We start from the raw sequence: 14,867 nt of genomic DNA on the forward strand, positions 1-14,867 counted from the left end.
ATAAGAAACTCGCCAGATGTGGTGCCTCAAGCTTGTAATCCCAGCACTTTGGGAGACAGGCAGGTGGATCACTTGAAGTCAGGGGTTTGAGACCAGCCTGGGCAACATGGCAAAACCCTTTCTTTCTTTCTTTCTTTTTTTTTTTTTTTGAGGCTGAGTCTGATTCTCTTGCCCAGGCTGGAGTGCAGTGGCCGGATCTCAGCTCACTGCAAACTCCGCCTTCCGGGTTCACGCCATTCTCCTTCCTCAGCCTCCCGAGTATCTGGGACTACAGGCGCCCGCCACCTTGCCCGGCTAGTTTTTTGTATTTTTTAGTAGAGACGGGGTTTCACTGTGTTAGCCAGGATGGTCTCGATCTCCTGACCTCGTGATCCGCCCGTCTCGGCCTCCCAAAGTGCTGGGATTACAGGCTTGAGCCACCGCGCCCGGCCAAAACCCTTTCTTTATTAAAAACACCAAAAAAAAAAAAAAAAAAAAAAAAAAAATGAGCAGAGTGTGGTGGTGTGCATTTGTAATCCCAGCTACTCGGGAGGCAGAGGCTGCAGTGATCCAAGAGCGCAGCCTCCCGAAGTGTCGCCTGGGCGACAGAGCCAGATCCTATCTCAAAAAATATTAAACTATCCTAATAAATCGTTTAGGGTACAGACTCCCATATGCTGGGCCTTCAACACTTTTGTCTTTATATTGGAAGTCGTCTGTGGCCTCTGCGGAGAGGGCGCTTGGGGGGGTTGGGATTGGTGGCCAGCTGAGCCTGGTTGAAGGACGGTTTGGGCCGCGCCCACCACCCTAGCCTGTTTCAAGGAGGGGTAAGCCCAGCGTGAGGCTCATTGGCTCGACAGGGGCACGTGATGGGTTCTGAGCCAATCCGTGGAAGGTAAAAGCTGCTTCCTGTTTGGGCATCTGTCCGCCGCGGGTCTGGTTTTGAGCTGCTGCGGTCCCGGACTGAGGTGGGTGGCGGGGTCCGCCCGTCTTGGGGGTCACTCCTCGTCAACCCTTTAGCTCGGGTCTTAATGAATGTCCTCTCGGCGGTTCTAATCCGAACTCTACCCCCCCGGGTTCTTGCAGGGGCGGGACCACCTGGTCCAACCTCTGCCTTGGTCCAACGCCTCCCGGAGGTTTCAGTCCATTTCACAGACCGGGCGTAGGCCTTGGGACCAGAGCGGCCCTCGCAGGGAGGTGAACAGGGCTGCGGCCGTCGCGCCCCGGGCAGCGACGTCACCGCCCTTGCCGGGGATTGGCCGCCTCGCGTCGCACGCCCTTCATACCTTTTCTCCCCGTGGCTGTCGGCGCCCGCTGGGCGGGAGGCCTATTCGGAGGCGGCAGCTCTGCGGCTTGGCGTTTCCTCCAAGGCTGCCCACCAGAAGGACCTGTCCAAGAGGGTGGAGGGCATAGGGTCAAGATCAAGGTCAGAGGCCCCATTAGGTTGGGAGAGGACACGGAAGGGGTTCTCTTCAGTAAGCTCATACTGTGTGTTTATCATGGCATGTACTCGCACCAAACCCTTTATTTGCATTTATTACACTTCTGTGAGGTAGGTTCAAAGAGCACCGCCCCCACTTCCCTTTGTAAACTGAAGAAAGGCAACTGGACTCAGGTTAATTGGCCAAGGTCACAAGGCCCCGCTAAGTTGCAGAGGCACTGCCTCCCAAACGCTCTTCTGCGTTCCACTGTGGGGTGAGGGGCAGAGCACTGTGTGTGGAGTTCGTGGGACCTGATTTCAGTCCTCTGCCCGTCTCTGTCTAGCTATGAGTGTGTAAGGGTTATTTTCTCTGGGAATCGCCTCTGTAAAACGACCATTTTGGTTCCCAAGATTACATGGGATAAAGTGCCAGATGCTGGGAAGCTGCGGGACGGGGTGGGGGTGTCGGGGGCGCTCGGATCCTAGTCCAGTGCCTAAAGGACAGGCCACTTAGTACCCACTTTGTGGCACGCTGAGCTTGAGCCAAAAGGGAGGACAGGGAAAGTGCCTCACTAAATATTTGAGAATCTTTGTAAATCCGGTAGGGCATTAGCTAGGGCACCTGCTCAGCGAAACGTTGTGGCACGGACTCTGCGTTTGTGGTTAGGAGAATGATAGTTTCGCTATTTTATAGATAAGGCAACTCCAGCCCCTGGAAGGCCAGAGACTTGCCAGTGTCCCACTAGCGGGCTCTTTACAAGAATCTCCCTGGGCCCGCCGCAGCCAGGTGGCGGACTGAAGAGCGCGCTGCTGGGGCATGGCGGAGGAGCGGCCAGGGGCCTGGTTCGGCTTCGGTTTTTGCGGCTTCGGGCAGGAGCTGGGCTCCGGACGCGGGCACCAGGTGCACAGCCCTAGTCCTCTGCGGGCGGGCGTCGACGTCTGCCGCGTGAGCGCAAGCTGGAGCTACACCGCCTTCGTGACTCGTGAGCGCTCCCCGCCCCGTCCCCACTTATTCCAGCAGCACTCTCCAGTCGCCTCCCCTCACCGCTGTGGTCAGTCCAGGGTGTCTTCCCCATTCAGGCCGCCAGCCCCACATTCTGGGTTGGTCCCCAGTTCGGCCCCTTCCCAGGAACACCCCCCGACCCCGCCTCCATTCTGGCCACCCTGCCCCAATCTAGACCAGCCCCCAGCGCCGCCCCCAATTCTAGGCCCTCGGTGCCTGTCCCTTCCCCTCCCTAGCCCTCTCTCCGCCCGGCAGGTGGAGGCCGCGTGGAGCTGTCGGGCTCAGCCAGCGGCGCGGCGGGCGGCTGCAGGGACGCGTGGGCCTCGGAGGGGCTCCTCCTGGTGCTGCGCGCTGGGCCGGGGCCGGAGGCGTTACTGCAGGCCTGGGCGCCCGACTCGGCGCTGCGTGGGGAGCCCTTGTGGGCCCACAATGTGGTGCCTGAGGCCGTAGAGGAAGACGATCCGGGCGGTGAGGCCCAGATTGGGAGGTTACCCCTGTTGCCCTGCGCCCGTGCCTACGTGAGCCCGCGGCCTCCCTTCTACCGGCCTCTGGCTCCGCAGCTGCGGGCGCGCCAGCTGGAGCTGGGCGCCGAGCACGCGTTGCTGCTAGACGCGGCTGGTCAGGTGTTCTCCTGGGGCGGGGGCAGGTGAGCGGGGCCGGGGGCAGGTGAGGGCTGGTGATTGGAGAAGCAAGCGGAGGGGGTCCCCTTAATGTGACTGTAGCTGACGAGGGTCTCCCTTGCTTAGGCATGGACAGCTGGGCCATGGGACCCTGGAGGCAGAGCTGGAGCCACGGCTATTGGAGGCGTTGCAGGGCCTAACCATGGCTGAGGTGGCCGCGGGGGGCTGGCATTCTGTGTGTGTGAGTGGTGAGTGACTTAGTGCTTCTTCAGACGAGCTCATGATCTTGTGCAAACCTTCCTCCTCGTTTTCCAGTTTGGGTAGGTGGCCTACCCAGGCCTCCTTCCAAATTCATCCATCCATCGCCAGTCACTTATGACTCCTAAATACCTCTCATCCTCGGCCTCCTCTGCTTGCACCATCGCCCACTCATACCTGGACTCTGAAGTTTGTTCCTAGCTTCTCTGTTGCTGGTCTCACTGCCCCTCCTCTCCTCTCCCCACCTGCTACCAGTGAGGACTGTCTTTTAACAGTGCTCCTGAGGGAGTATGGAGTGTGAAGGGGCAGCTGAGCCAAGGAGAAGGGAGAAAGCTGCAGTTGCCTAGGGGACCATGACATGTGGCACAGAGTGGACACTGGGGTGCCCAGCAGGTACCAGGATGGTGATGAGTGTGTCCATGTGGTGGTGCCACAGCTGGCCGGAGTGAGGAGTTTCACTTGGTGATCCAGGTGCAGCTCCTTCCTAGGCTGTTAAGAGTCCATGCAGAGAGGATGAGGCTGGAAACAGATGATCTTTGCCTGTGTCCGGGGCGCTCAATTCTGGCTGCTACTTAGATTACCTGGAATCTTAAAAAGCTACCAATGCCAGGGGGGCCGGGCGTAGGGGCTCACGCCTGTAATCCCAGCACTTTGGGAGGCCAAGGCGAGCGGATCGCGAGATCAGGAGTTCGAGACCAGCCTGACCAACATGGTGAAACCCCATCTCAAAAAAAAAAAAAATACAAAATTAGCTGGGCGCAGTGGTGCGCACCTGTAGTCCCGGCTACTTGGGAGGCTGAGGCAGGAGAATCGTTTGAACCTGGGAAGTGGAGGTTGCAGTGAGCCGAGATCGTGCCACTGCACTCCAGCCTGGGCGACAGAGTGAGACTCTGTCTCAAACAAAAACAAAAAACTACCAGTGCCTACTGGGTGCGGTGGTTCATGCCTGTAATCCCAGCACTTTGGGAAGCCAAGGCGGATAGATCACAAGGTCAGGAGATGGAGACCATCCTGGCCAACATGGTGAAACCCCATCTCTACTAAACATACAAAAATTAGCTGGGCGTGGTGGCATGTGCCTGTAGTCCCAGCTACTCAGGAGGCTGAGGCAAGAGAATTGCTTGAACGCGGGAGGTGGAGGTTGCAGTGAGCCGAGATCATGCCATTACACTCCAGCTTGGGCAACAGAGTGAGACTCAGTCTCAAAAAAAAAAAAAAAAAAAAAAACAATGCCTTCCCTGGCACCATATTCTCATGGAACCAGCCTGGGCTGGTTGCCAAGCTCAGGAAACCGTGGGCTAAGCCTGGCCACCATGGCAAAACCTCATCTTTGTACCAAAATATGAAAATGAGCTGGACGTGGTGGCTCGTGCCTGTGGTCCCAGCTACTCGGGAGGCTGAGGCTGGAGGATCACTTGAGCCGTGAGCGGAGGTTGCAGTGAGCGAAGATCATGCCACTGCACTCCAGTCTGGGTGACAGAGTGAGACTGTCTCAAAGAAAAAAACAAACAAACCCTGGGCTGGAGAGAAGAGAGACCAGAGGGCTGGAAACAACCCACTGAGATGCCCTGCACTCAAGGCCCAGAAGGAGTTTGAGGCCTTTAGTGTAGAGATTGAAGCATGGATGCATCCCGCCAGACTTCCTAGTTTCAGATCATTGCTGGGGCCCTGGGACCTTGGGCCTGGTACTTAACCCCTCTGTGTCGTGAATAAAATAGGGATCCTGCGTAAATGGCGATACTGTCATAAAACTACCTGTAGGGCCATTGTGAGAATTAAGTGATTATATTTGAAAAGCACATGAAACATCAGCATGGATTAAGCACTTCATAAAATCAGCTATTAGAAATTTTTAGAATTAGGCAGCTGTTCCAACCAAAAAGCTCTAGTGTTGTGGGAGGCCAGGAAGGGGAGGGCTGTACATGGCTTTCAACAGGACCGCTGCGGGTGCAGTTGAAAAAGGGGCACAGGCCGGCCCAGTGGTGGTTTTATTTATTTATTTAGAGGGATTTTGCCATATTGCTGAGGCTAGTCTGGAACTTTTGAGCTCAAGTGATCCACCCATCTGAACCTCCCAAAGTGCTGGGTTACAGGCATGCGCCACCACACCTGGCCCTGGCCCTGTGGTTTTGAAAGGGAGACCACTGTGGCACTTACAGGGATACGTTTCTAAAATGCAGGGCAATTTGGCAGCATAAGAATGGAAGTGGAAGGTCCACTAAGGGCCTTAAAGGGTGATCTGAAGGCATTGAGGGAGATGGGAACCTAAGACAAGACCCTGGGGCCTGAGAGGAAGCACCTTGGCCTGGAGTGCCGCCTTGGGCAGGGCAGGCTTTAGTTGTCCCCATGAGCGGATGGGATGGGGAAGGGAGTTTGGATGTATGCAGGGGGTTCACAGTCTGCTTCACGTGTCCCCTTGATGTCTTTCAGAGACTGGGGATATTTATATCTGGGGCTGGAATGAATCGGGGCAGCTGGCCCTGCCCACCAGGAACCTGGCAGAGGATGGAGAGACTGTCGCAAGGGAAGGTGAGGGTCAACTCGGCTCCCACAGCTGTCTCCCCAGGATGTGGCTGTCATTCCTAACTCCTGGCTGTATGCTGGCCTCAGAGCTACACTGCTCAGATGGAGCATGTGAGCCCCTTACGGGAGGGAGCATTGGCAAGGCTGATGCCGGTCTTGGCACAACACACTTGTGCGGTAGTGCCAACCCTGCCTGTAGAATGTAGGGGTTGGGAGCACCAGATTTGGAGGTAGACAGTCATGTGCCTCAGAGCTGTTGTGGTAATAAGTGACAGCGTGAATAAGGTTTAGCTCAGGTCTCAGTTGGCGTTCACATCATTATTACTATAATTCTAAAGCCACAGGACTGAATGAAGATGGTTCTCAGGTGAAGAGAACGGGCCGGGTTGAGGATGGAGCCCCTGCCCCCTTCATAGCCGTCCAACCCTTCCCAGCATTACTGGATCTCCCCTTGGGCTCAGATGCAGTCAAGGTCAGCTGTGGATCCCGGCACACAGCTGTGGTGACACGTGAGTGGGGCTGGGAGGCTGGTTTAGGATGGAGCAGGAAGGCACTCCACGCCACTCGAGCTGCTGTGGAAAGGGGTGTGGCTGAAGGAAAAACTTCTGTTATAAGGCTTCTGTGGCTCATACAGAGCAGCTACCTTGCTCAGTGGATAAGCCCCAACCCCCGTGTTGTTTCACAGTAGTTCCCCAGCCTGTCAAGCTCAGAAGATTCTTCCTTCTGGTGGGAGGGTGATGCTCTCTGTCCTCCGTACATGGCCACAGACACATTCCCTGCCCGCCGCCACCTCTGACAGCAGGGTCTGTCCGGTCCAGCATGGAGGAAGACTGTGGCGCTCGGTAGTTGGGGCACACAGGAAGATCCGCCACTTTTTCCGTTGGGATCCTTTGCCATGCCACGTGATCAGCCAGTTGTTGAGAATATGTTGTTCTACGCCAGGCACACCTCATGACGATTGTAATGTGCTAGCGGTGGGCTGTGCCAAGCCAGGCTGGATAAATGCCTTGCCAAAGAACAGTAGTGACAACTATTGATTGTTCTTTTGCTTTCAGGAACAGGGGAGCTCTACACCTGGGGCTGGGGTAAGTAAAAGGATTGTTTTTGTGACCATGAAACCAAGGGGAAGAAAGACCTGGGAGTATAGGGCAGGTGACAGAGCCACCAAGACTAGAGGAAGCAGGGGCCTCGGCCAGGTCACTGGGAGGACCAGGACTGCTCCCTCCCTGGGGTTGGAACAGACGTAGGCACACTCAGTCCGAGACCAGACAGGGGAGACATGGAGAGGATATCGGTACCACCTGCCTACCTCTCTGAAAGACTGTCTTAAGGGAGTATCCAACCAGCATTTACAAAGCAGCTTTTTGTGGATGTGACACTGGGTGGATAAAAAGGTATGATGGAAATGTGTGCTCTGAACATCTTAGCTTGGGTAGCAGGGAAGTCTGGAGGAGCACCTTGCCTGGAGTGGCTGGTCGCCACTAGCCTCTTGGGGATACCCAAGTTTGCCTTGCTCTGGGTCTCCTGGAGTCACAGAGCAGTGGGGCATAATCCCAGCACCTCATTTGATAGTCTGGGCCCCTTCCTGGAGGGAAAGAAGCAGCAAGACCCAGTGGAAACTATGGCAAAGGGGCTGGTTTCACTTTAGGTAAATATGGACAGCTGGGCCACGAGGACACCACCAGCTTGGATTGGCCCCGCCGTGTGGAATACTTTGTAGATAAGCAACTCCAAGTAAAGGCTGTCACCTGTGGGCCCTGGAACACCTACGTGTATGCCGTGGAGAAAGGGAAGAGCTGACGTGTGTATGTATTATGTATATACAACACCTGTGAAACCCCCCATTCAGGTCAAGGAAAACCATTGCCTGCACCCCAAGGGCCCCGTATTTGCCCCTTCCCATCACAGTCCTGCCTTTCACCCTCAAGCACCATCCTAAAATTGTCTGCACTTTAGAAACACCTGGAGAAAGTTGAAAACTCTGCTGCCTAAGATCAGCATCAATGAAACAATGAAATCAATGAAACAATGAAATCAGAGCCTCTGAGTGTGTGGCCTAGATACTGGTAGATTCAAAGCTCCGCCCACCTCACCCCAGGTAATTTGATGTGTAGCTGAGATTGGGGCACATTCCAGGTCATCTTCCTTTGTCAGTCACTTTCCTGCTTTCGTTTGAATTTTCTCAGCCTTGCATGCATCCTTATACAACATAGTTGTGTTTGCTTTTGAGTATTAGATAAATGGAAACCTGTATATGCGCTTTTGTGTCGTTTTTGTCACTCAGCGTTGTGTGATCCATCCTTGTTGGGTCCTGGAGTTCTTTCATTTTTAATGCTATATGGTGTTCCATTGTATGAATAATACCTCAAGTGGCCGGGCGCGGTGGCTCAAGCCTGTAATCCCAGCACTTTGGGAGGCCGAGACGGGCGGATCACGAGGTCAGGAGATCGAGACCATCCTGGCTAACACAGTGAAACCCCGTCTCTACTAAAAAATACAAAAAACTAGCCGGGCGAGGTGGCGGGCGCCTGTAGTCCCAGCTACTTGGGCGGCTGAGGCAGGAGAATGGCGTGAACCTGGGAGGCGGAGCTTGCAGTGAGCTGAGATCCGGCCACTGCACTCCAGCCTGGGCGGCAGAGCGAGACTCCGTCTCAAAAAAAAAAAAAAAAAAAAAAATACCTCAAGTGATACGGTTTTGTTGATGGTCATTTTGTTTCTGATTTTGGTCATTCCACATAATACTTTTGAGCAGTCTTCTGCACACGTGCACAGGTTCCTTTGCAGAACATTGAGTTGAATTGCTAAGTCAAGAGAGACCTTTAATTTTACTAGATAACTGTTTTCCACCAGCAGGGTGGTGTCTACTGTGGCTGAAATGTCAGGTAGATGTACACTGGTTTTAATTTGCATTTCCCTGAATACTGATGAGGTTGAGTAGCTTTTCATTTGTGTATTGGATGGGTGGCATGGTGGCTCACACCTGTAGTCCCAGCACTTTGGGAGGCTAAGTGGGGTGATTGCTTGAGGTGAAGAGTTCATATGTTTCTTGGCCATTTGGAGTTTTTCTGTTGTGAAGTGCCTGTTCAAGTTTTCTGGCCTTTCAAAATGTTCTGTATTTTCCTTAGCGATTTTTCTTTTGGATATTTCAGATCCAAGTCTTTTGAGAGTTAGTATTCAGAGCATCTTCTGCTACCATGTAGTTTGTTGTTTCAGTCTCTCCTGGTATTACCAATTTTTGTTTGATACTTAGGTGATGCTTACTCCATGGCAGGTAAGGCTCAAAGTGCTTTACAAGTATTAACTTATTTTGATAAAGTAAGTTTAACATCAGTAGTTTTCTTTATGGTTAAATTGTATTTCTGCATGTGTGTGTCTGTGGTTTAGCAAATGTTTCCCACCCATGGGGTCTTTAAGTTTTTTTTTTTTTTTCTCTTTTTTATTGTGGTAAAATATACTGAACATAAAATGTATGTTCAATAAAAGAAAAATTTTTTAAACCATTTTTAAGTACATAGTTCAGTGACATATGCATTTATTGTGCGGCAACCGTCACTATGCATTTCCAGAACTTTTTCATCATTCCATGCTGAGACTCTTGCACATTAAACACTTAACTCCCCACTCTCCCCTTCCCCAGCCCCTGGCAACCACAGTCCTAACCTTCTGTTTCTATGACTACTGTAAGTGCCTCATGTAAGTGTAATCCCATAGTATTTGTCTTTTCATGACTGGCTTATTTCACTTAGCAGCATATCCTCCAAGTTCATCCATGATGTAGCTTATGTATCCGGACTTCCTGCCTTTTAAAGGCTAAGATTCTGTTGTACGTGTGTGCTGCATTTTATTCATCCGTGCATTGGTGGATAGTTGAGTTGTTCACTACAGTGAATAATGCTGCTGTGAACATGGGTGTACAACTTTGAGTCTCTGCTTTCAGTTCTTTTGGATATATACCCAGAATGGAATTGCTTGTGTGGTAATTCTAATTTTTTTTGAGGAACTGCCCTACTGTTTCCCACAGAGGCTGCATCATTTTACATTCCCACTAGAAGTGTACACGAATCCTAATTTCTCCACATCTATACTTGTTTTCTATTTGTTGGTTAATAGCCATCCTAATGGGTATGAAGTGGGTTTCATTGTAGGTTTTGTTTTTTTTTTTTTTGGACAGGGTCTCTTTGTTGCCCAGGCTGGAGTACAGCCTCCACCTCCTGGGTTTAAGCCATCCTCCCGGGTAGCTGGGGCTACAGGCACGTGCCACCACATCTGGCTAGTTTTTTGTATTTTTAGTAGAGATGGGGTTGTGCCATGTTGCCCAGGCTGGTCTCGAACTGCTGGGCTCATGCGATCCACTTGCCTTAGCCTCCCAAAGTACTAGGATTATAGGCATGAGCCATCACGCCCAGCCAAGCCATTTTTTAAAATGGACAGAAGTCAACAAAGATGACAAAAGGATGGCAAATAAGCATATGAAAAGATGCTCTACATCATTAGTCATTAGGGAATTGTAAATGGAAACAATAGTGAGACACCACTTCATACACAGAATAACTAGAATTATATAAAGGCTGAACATACCAACTGTTGGTGAAGATGTGGAGAAATTGGAACCTTCATACATTACTGGTAGGAATGTACAATGGTACAACTGCTTTGGCAGGCATGTAAAATGGTACAACTGCTTTGGCAAACAGTTTGGCATTTCTTTTTTCTTTGAGATGGAGTCTTGCTCTGTTGCCCAGGCTGGAGTGCAGTGGCACAGTCTTGGCTCACTGCAACCTCCACCTCCTGAGTTCAAGCAATTCTCCTGCCTCAGCCTCCTGAATAGCTGAGCTTACAGGTGTGTGCCACCACACCCAGCTAATTTTTGTATTTTTAGTAGAGACGGGGGTTTCACCATGTTGGCCAGACTGGTCTTGAACTCCTGACCTTGTGATCTGCCCACCTTAGCCTCCCAAAGTGCTGGGATTACAGGCATGAGCCACCATGCCAGCCCAGTTTGGCATTTCTTAAAAAGTTAAGTGTTTACCTACCACAGATGTGATCCAGCCATTTCACTCCTAGGTATTTATCCAGAAAAAAATATATATCCATACAAAAACTTGTATATGAATGTTTATAGCAGCCTTATTTTTAATAGCCAAAAACTGGAGAAAAGCCAAATGTGAAAAATAAACCTAATAAATAAACCTGTAGAAAATGCAAACTAATCTGTAGTAACAAAGAAATTGGTGGGCCGGGTACAGTGGCTCATGCCTGTAATCCCAGCACTTTGGGAGGCTGAGGTGGGCGGATCACGAGGTCAGGAGATCGAGACCATCCTGGCTAACACAGTGAAACCCTGTCTCTACTAAAAATACAAAAATTTACTGGGTGTGGTGGCACACGCCTGCAGTCCGAGCTACTCGGGAGGCTGAGGCAGGAGAATCCCTTGAACCTGGGAGGCAGAGTTGAGATCGCGCCACTGCACTCCAGCCTGGCAAGAACGAGACTCCATGTCAAAAAAAAAATCAGTGGTTGCTGTGCAGGGTGAGGCTGGGAAGGAGGAATGAGAAAGGGGTGGGAGGAAACTTCTGGGGTATATACGCTTGGTTAACTTGACTGTAGTGATGGTTTTTCTGTCTTACCCTTCACATGTGTACAGTTTATATCCATCCTCCCTCAGTAATGCTGTTGAAGTTGGGCAGCCTCCCCATATTGAGACAAATGACATTGAAGCCAGAAGCTTCCTAGGACTCCCTTTGCTCTTTACACATCAGGGGTTAGGTTTTATATTTCTCACAAAAAATTAGAATAAGAGATATTTTTTTTTTTGGAGACGGAGTCTCGCTCTGCCCAGGCTGGGGTGCAGTGGCCAGATCTCAGCTCACTGCAAGCTCCGCCTCCCGGGTTCATGCCATTCTCCTGCCTCAGCCTCCCGAGTAGCTGGGACTACAGGCGCCCGCCACCTCGCCCGGCTAGTTTTTTGTATTTTTTAGTAGAGACGGGGTTTCAGCGTGTTAGCCAGGATGGTCTCGATCTCCTGACCTCGTGATCCGCCCGTCTCGGCCTCCCAAAGTGCTGGGATTACAGGCTTGAGCCACCGCGCCCGGCGAGATATTCTTAATTTAGAAATGTACCAGAGAGTGTTTTAAAAATCACACTCTGCCAGGTGTGGTGGCTCACGCCTGTCATCCCAGCACTTTGGGAGGCAGGCAGATCATCTGAGGTCAGGAGTTCAAGACCAGCCTGGCCAACATGGTGAAACCCTGTCTACTAAAAATATAAAAATTAGTCAGGTGTGGTGATGCGTGCCTGTAATTCCAGCGAATCAGGAGGCTGAGGCAGGAGAATTGCTTGAACCTGGGAGGTGGAAGTTGCAGGGAACCAAAATAGTGCCACTGTACTTCAGCCTGGGCGATGGAGTGAGACTCAAAAAAAAAAAAAAAAAATCATTCCTGACTAAAAATTTCCAGGAGGCCGGGCGCGGTGGCGGTGGCTCACGCCTGTAATCCCAGCACTTTGGGAGGCCGAGGCGGGTGGATCATGAGGTCAGATCGAGACCATCCTGGCTAACAAGGTGAAACCCCGTCTCTACTAAAAATGCAAAAAATTAGCCGGACGTGGTGGCGGGCGCCTGTAGTACCAGCTACTCGGGAGGTTGAGGCAGGAGAATGGCATGAACCCAGGAGGCGGAGCTTGCTGTGAGCCGAGATCGTGCCACAGCACTCCAGCCTGGGCAGAGCAAGACTCCGTCTCAAAAAAAAATTTCCAGGAGGTTCTTTTAGTTTTTTCTGTTTCTGTTTTTTACACACAGACCAACCAACTCAAAAAGTGACTGGGGATAAAAAGGAAACACCACACTGTATCTTTTTGAAATGTAAGTATACAGATTTTAATTTATTTTTAAGAATAATTTTATATTTTAAAAACAGGACACGTACTGTATGAGTAAACAAGTGTGGCTGACACAGACCAAGTCCACACTGGTAAGCTTTTGAGAACCATTTACACTATGTTGACAGTAGTACTGCTGCAGGCAGACAGAGGAAGAATAAATAATAGTGCTTCAAAAAGAGTAGTGATTGAGAGGGTAGGTAAAGAGGGCATCTCATCGTGGATGCTAGAGCAGGAACAACTCCCCAGTAGTGACATGTGCAAAGTTCCAGATCTCCACGACAAAGACAGCCCAACCCATTGGAACAAACAGACTCCCAATGCAGCTGGCAACTGCAGGGGTAGAAGAACTCAGGCAAAGTAGGCACAGGAATGGGGAGATGGGAGCCAGGGACAAACGCTGAGGAAAGCATTCCAACAAGCATGTGTGTTCATACATGCATACCCCCAACAAAGGGCATTGCACTGTGTAACAGAACTGAACACAATTTAACAAAGCAGTTCCCAGCCTTCCTGTCACCTCTTTGGCAGTAGGGCAGGCCATCTCAACTTCAGACACACAGACATTCTCATCAGGAGGAAGGCTGTCCTGTGTGGTGGGGACAAAGCTTCAGGTGAGAGCAAAGCTATGATAGCTACAGCATTAATTGAACATGCCTAAACAAAAAAGATGTTAATTACTAGTTACAGGTATACATGCCAGAATTACCCCAGGGATGGGCATAGTCAGTCATTTTCCTACACAGTGGTGAAATAAAACAAGCTTTGATCATGCTTCAGCAAGTAGAATTATGTGGTAGAGGTCAGGCCCCATATGCTAAAATTTGCACTTCCTGCCATAAACTTTTAATGTATTTAAGTCAAAACCAAGTCTCCTAGGACCACCAAACCTATGATGGACTTTCATCTGTAACACTCATTCACATCTTTAAGTTAGGCCCATGGTCATGGAACCTGTCCAGGGTTTCAAGCACGCCTATGCTGAAGAAAAACTACGGTCACCCCCATATAACTAGGTCCAGTCTAGGCACAGGAAGCCCCAGCTGGTTGACTGATCAGGGCTTCTCAGGACTGGATGTTGGTTGAATTGAGGATTCCAGAAGTAGCATCAGATTTGGAAGCCTTTGAAAGTTCTCGCTGTTGAAAAATAAATAACATCAGTGGCAATACTGCCTCTATTACACATGCCCCACCCTTCTAAGTATGGTTAAGTGTCAGCAAAAGGTCCCTTGAAGGCAGTTTCTCTGAGATCCCCAGCCTGGCATAGGCTGCGTTAGGAGTAAAAGGCGAAGAACTCTGAGCACCATTCTATTAGTCATAGACAGAGTGCATGTACACGCATGCCTGTGATCCCTTTCCTCAGCCAGTCCCTTCTGTTACACCTCAGAGAAGAGAAATCCTTCATACAGTCATGCACCACATAATGACGTTTCAGTTAACAACAGGCCACATACACTATGGTGGTCCCATAAGATTATACCGTATTTTTTACTGTACCTTTTCTTATGTTTAGATACACAAATACTTACCATTGCGTTACAACTGCCTACAGTATCCCAGCCTGAATCAAAAAAACCCACAATTGCCTATAGTATTCTTTCTGTAACATGCTGCCCAGGTTTGTAGCCTAGGAGGAAAACGCCATACCATATAGCTTAGGTGTGTAGGCTGTACTGTCTAGGACTGTTAAGTACACACTGATATGTGCACAATGAAATTGCCCCACACATTCTCAGAACATATCCCTGTCATTAAGTGAGGCATGACTCTACTTCACAAAGCTACTTTAGAGTCGTCAAGTAGGCAACAAGCTTTGGTCTCCTGAAGCCCTCTATAAAACAATGGGCCAGAACATACATCTACCAATCCCTGGGGCTGAGGCCTTGTAACCTGCTGGTGATTTGATCTCATGCTGGAGCACATGGTATAGCAGCAAAAGATAAAGCATGAATGGCCATTGAGAAAGACAGATATTAGCAGAGGTTAGTTTACCGGCTTTGGTGCTGCCTGGTGGAGTCTATCAGCCTTACCAACTCAAACCAGATGAACCTACCTAGGACTAGCCACAGAGATAGGCAGGTACATTTAAGCCTCAACTAGATAAAATGGGCCTTGGTTGAACAAGCAAAAAAGAGAAAGCTGGACCTCTGTCCAGCAGTCAGCCAGAGTGACACACACCCACTTTTAT

General features: G+C 50.5%; 2 protein-coding genes and 1 long non-coding RNA gene across 69 annotated transcripts in view; 1 reads left to right on the forward strand and 2 right to left on the reverse strand.

The window, feature by feature from the left end:
- The first annotated feature begins 883 nt into the window (after positions 1 to 883).
- Positions 884 to 14,867, forward strand: part of RCCD1 (RCC1 domain containing 1) — a 31,356-nt gene continuing 17,372 nt past the window's right edge. For 4 of the 48 annotated variants that reach the window (XR_012415446.1, XM_065548459.2, XM_065548458.2 and 1 more), the window contains exons 1-7: positions 2,185 to 2,382; positions 2,658 to 3,048; positions 3,149 to 3,270; positions 5,711 to 5,809; positions 6,142 to 6,312; positions 6,859 to 6,888; positions 12,600 to 12,662. Coding sequence is in view for 22 of the 48 variants with exons in the window: in XM_065548459.2 (XP_065404531.1) it covers positions 2,217 to 2,382; positions 2,658 to 3,048; positions 3,149 to 3,270; positions 5,711 to 5,809; positions 6,142 to 6,312; positions 6,859 to 6,888; positions 12,600 to 12,662 (1,042 nt within the window). In the remaining 26 variants the exon portion in view is untranslated. Of the gene's footprint in view, positions 948 to 1,261; positions 1,406 to 2,093; positions 2,383 to 2,657; positions 3,049 to 3,148; positions 3,271 to 5,710; positions 5,810 to 6,141; positions 6,313 to 6,858; positions 6,889 to 7,451; positions 8,057 to 12,570; positions 12,667 to 14,867 lie in introns of those variants that run through there. The other 44 variants (XR_012415440.1, XR_010588285.2, XR_010588286.2 and 41 more) reach the window with 33 other exon arrangements.
- On the reverse strand, positions 7,700 to 9,446 carry LOC141407244 (uncharacterized). Its single transcript, XR_012415460.1, has 2 exons — positions 8,483 to 9,446; positions 7,700 to 8,167 (listed from the first exon to the last, which is right to left on the reverse strand). It is a non-coding gene; the product is annotated as an uncharacterized lncRNA (long non-coding RNA).
- The window catches only part of PRC1 (protein regulator of cytokinesis 1), a 29,025-nt gene continuing 26,810 nt past the window's right edge, over positions 12,653 to 14,867 (reverse strand). For 10 of the 20 annotated variants that reach the window (XM_073996764.1, XM_073996763.1, XM_073996757.1 and 7 more), the window contains one exon: positions 12,653 to 13,268. In XM_073996764.1, the coding sequence (XP_073852865.1) occupies positions 13,252 to 13,268 (17 nt within the window). In that variant the 3' untranslated portion in view covers positions 12,653 to 13,251. Of the gene's footprint in view, positions 13,817 to 14,867 lie in introns of all 20 variants that reach the window. The other 10 variants (XM_005560531.5, XM_073996762.1, XM_005560530.4 and 7 more) reach the window with 2 other exon arrangements.

Source organism: Macaca fascicularis, chromosome 7 (assembly GCF_037993035.2).
Source record: "Macaca fascicularis isolate 582-1 chromosome 7, T2T-MFA8v1.1".
NCBI classification, from domain to species: domain Eukaryota; kingdom Metazoa; phylum Chordata; class Mammalia; order Primates; family Cercopithecidae; genus Macaca; species Macaca fascicularis.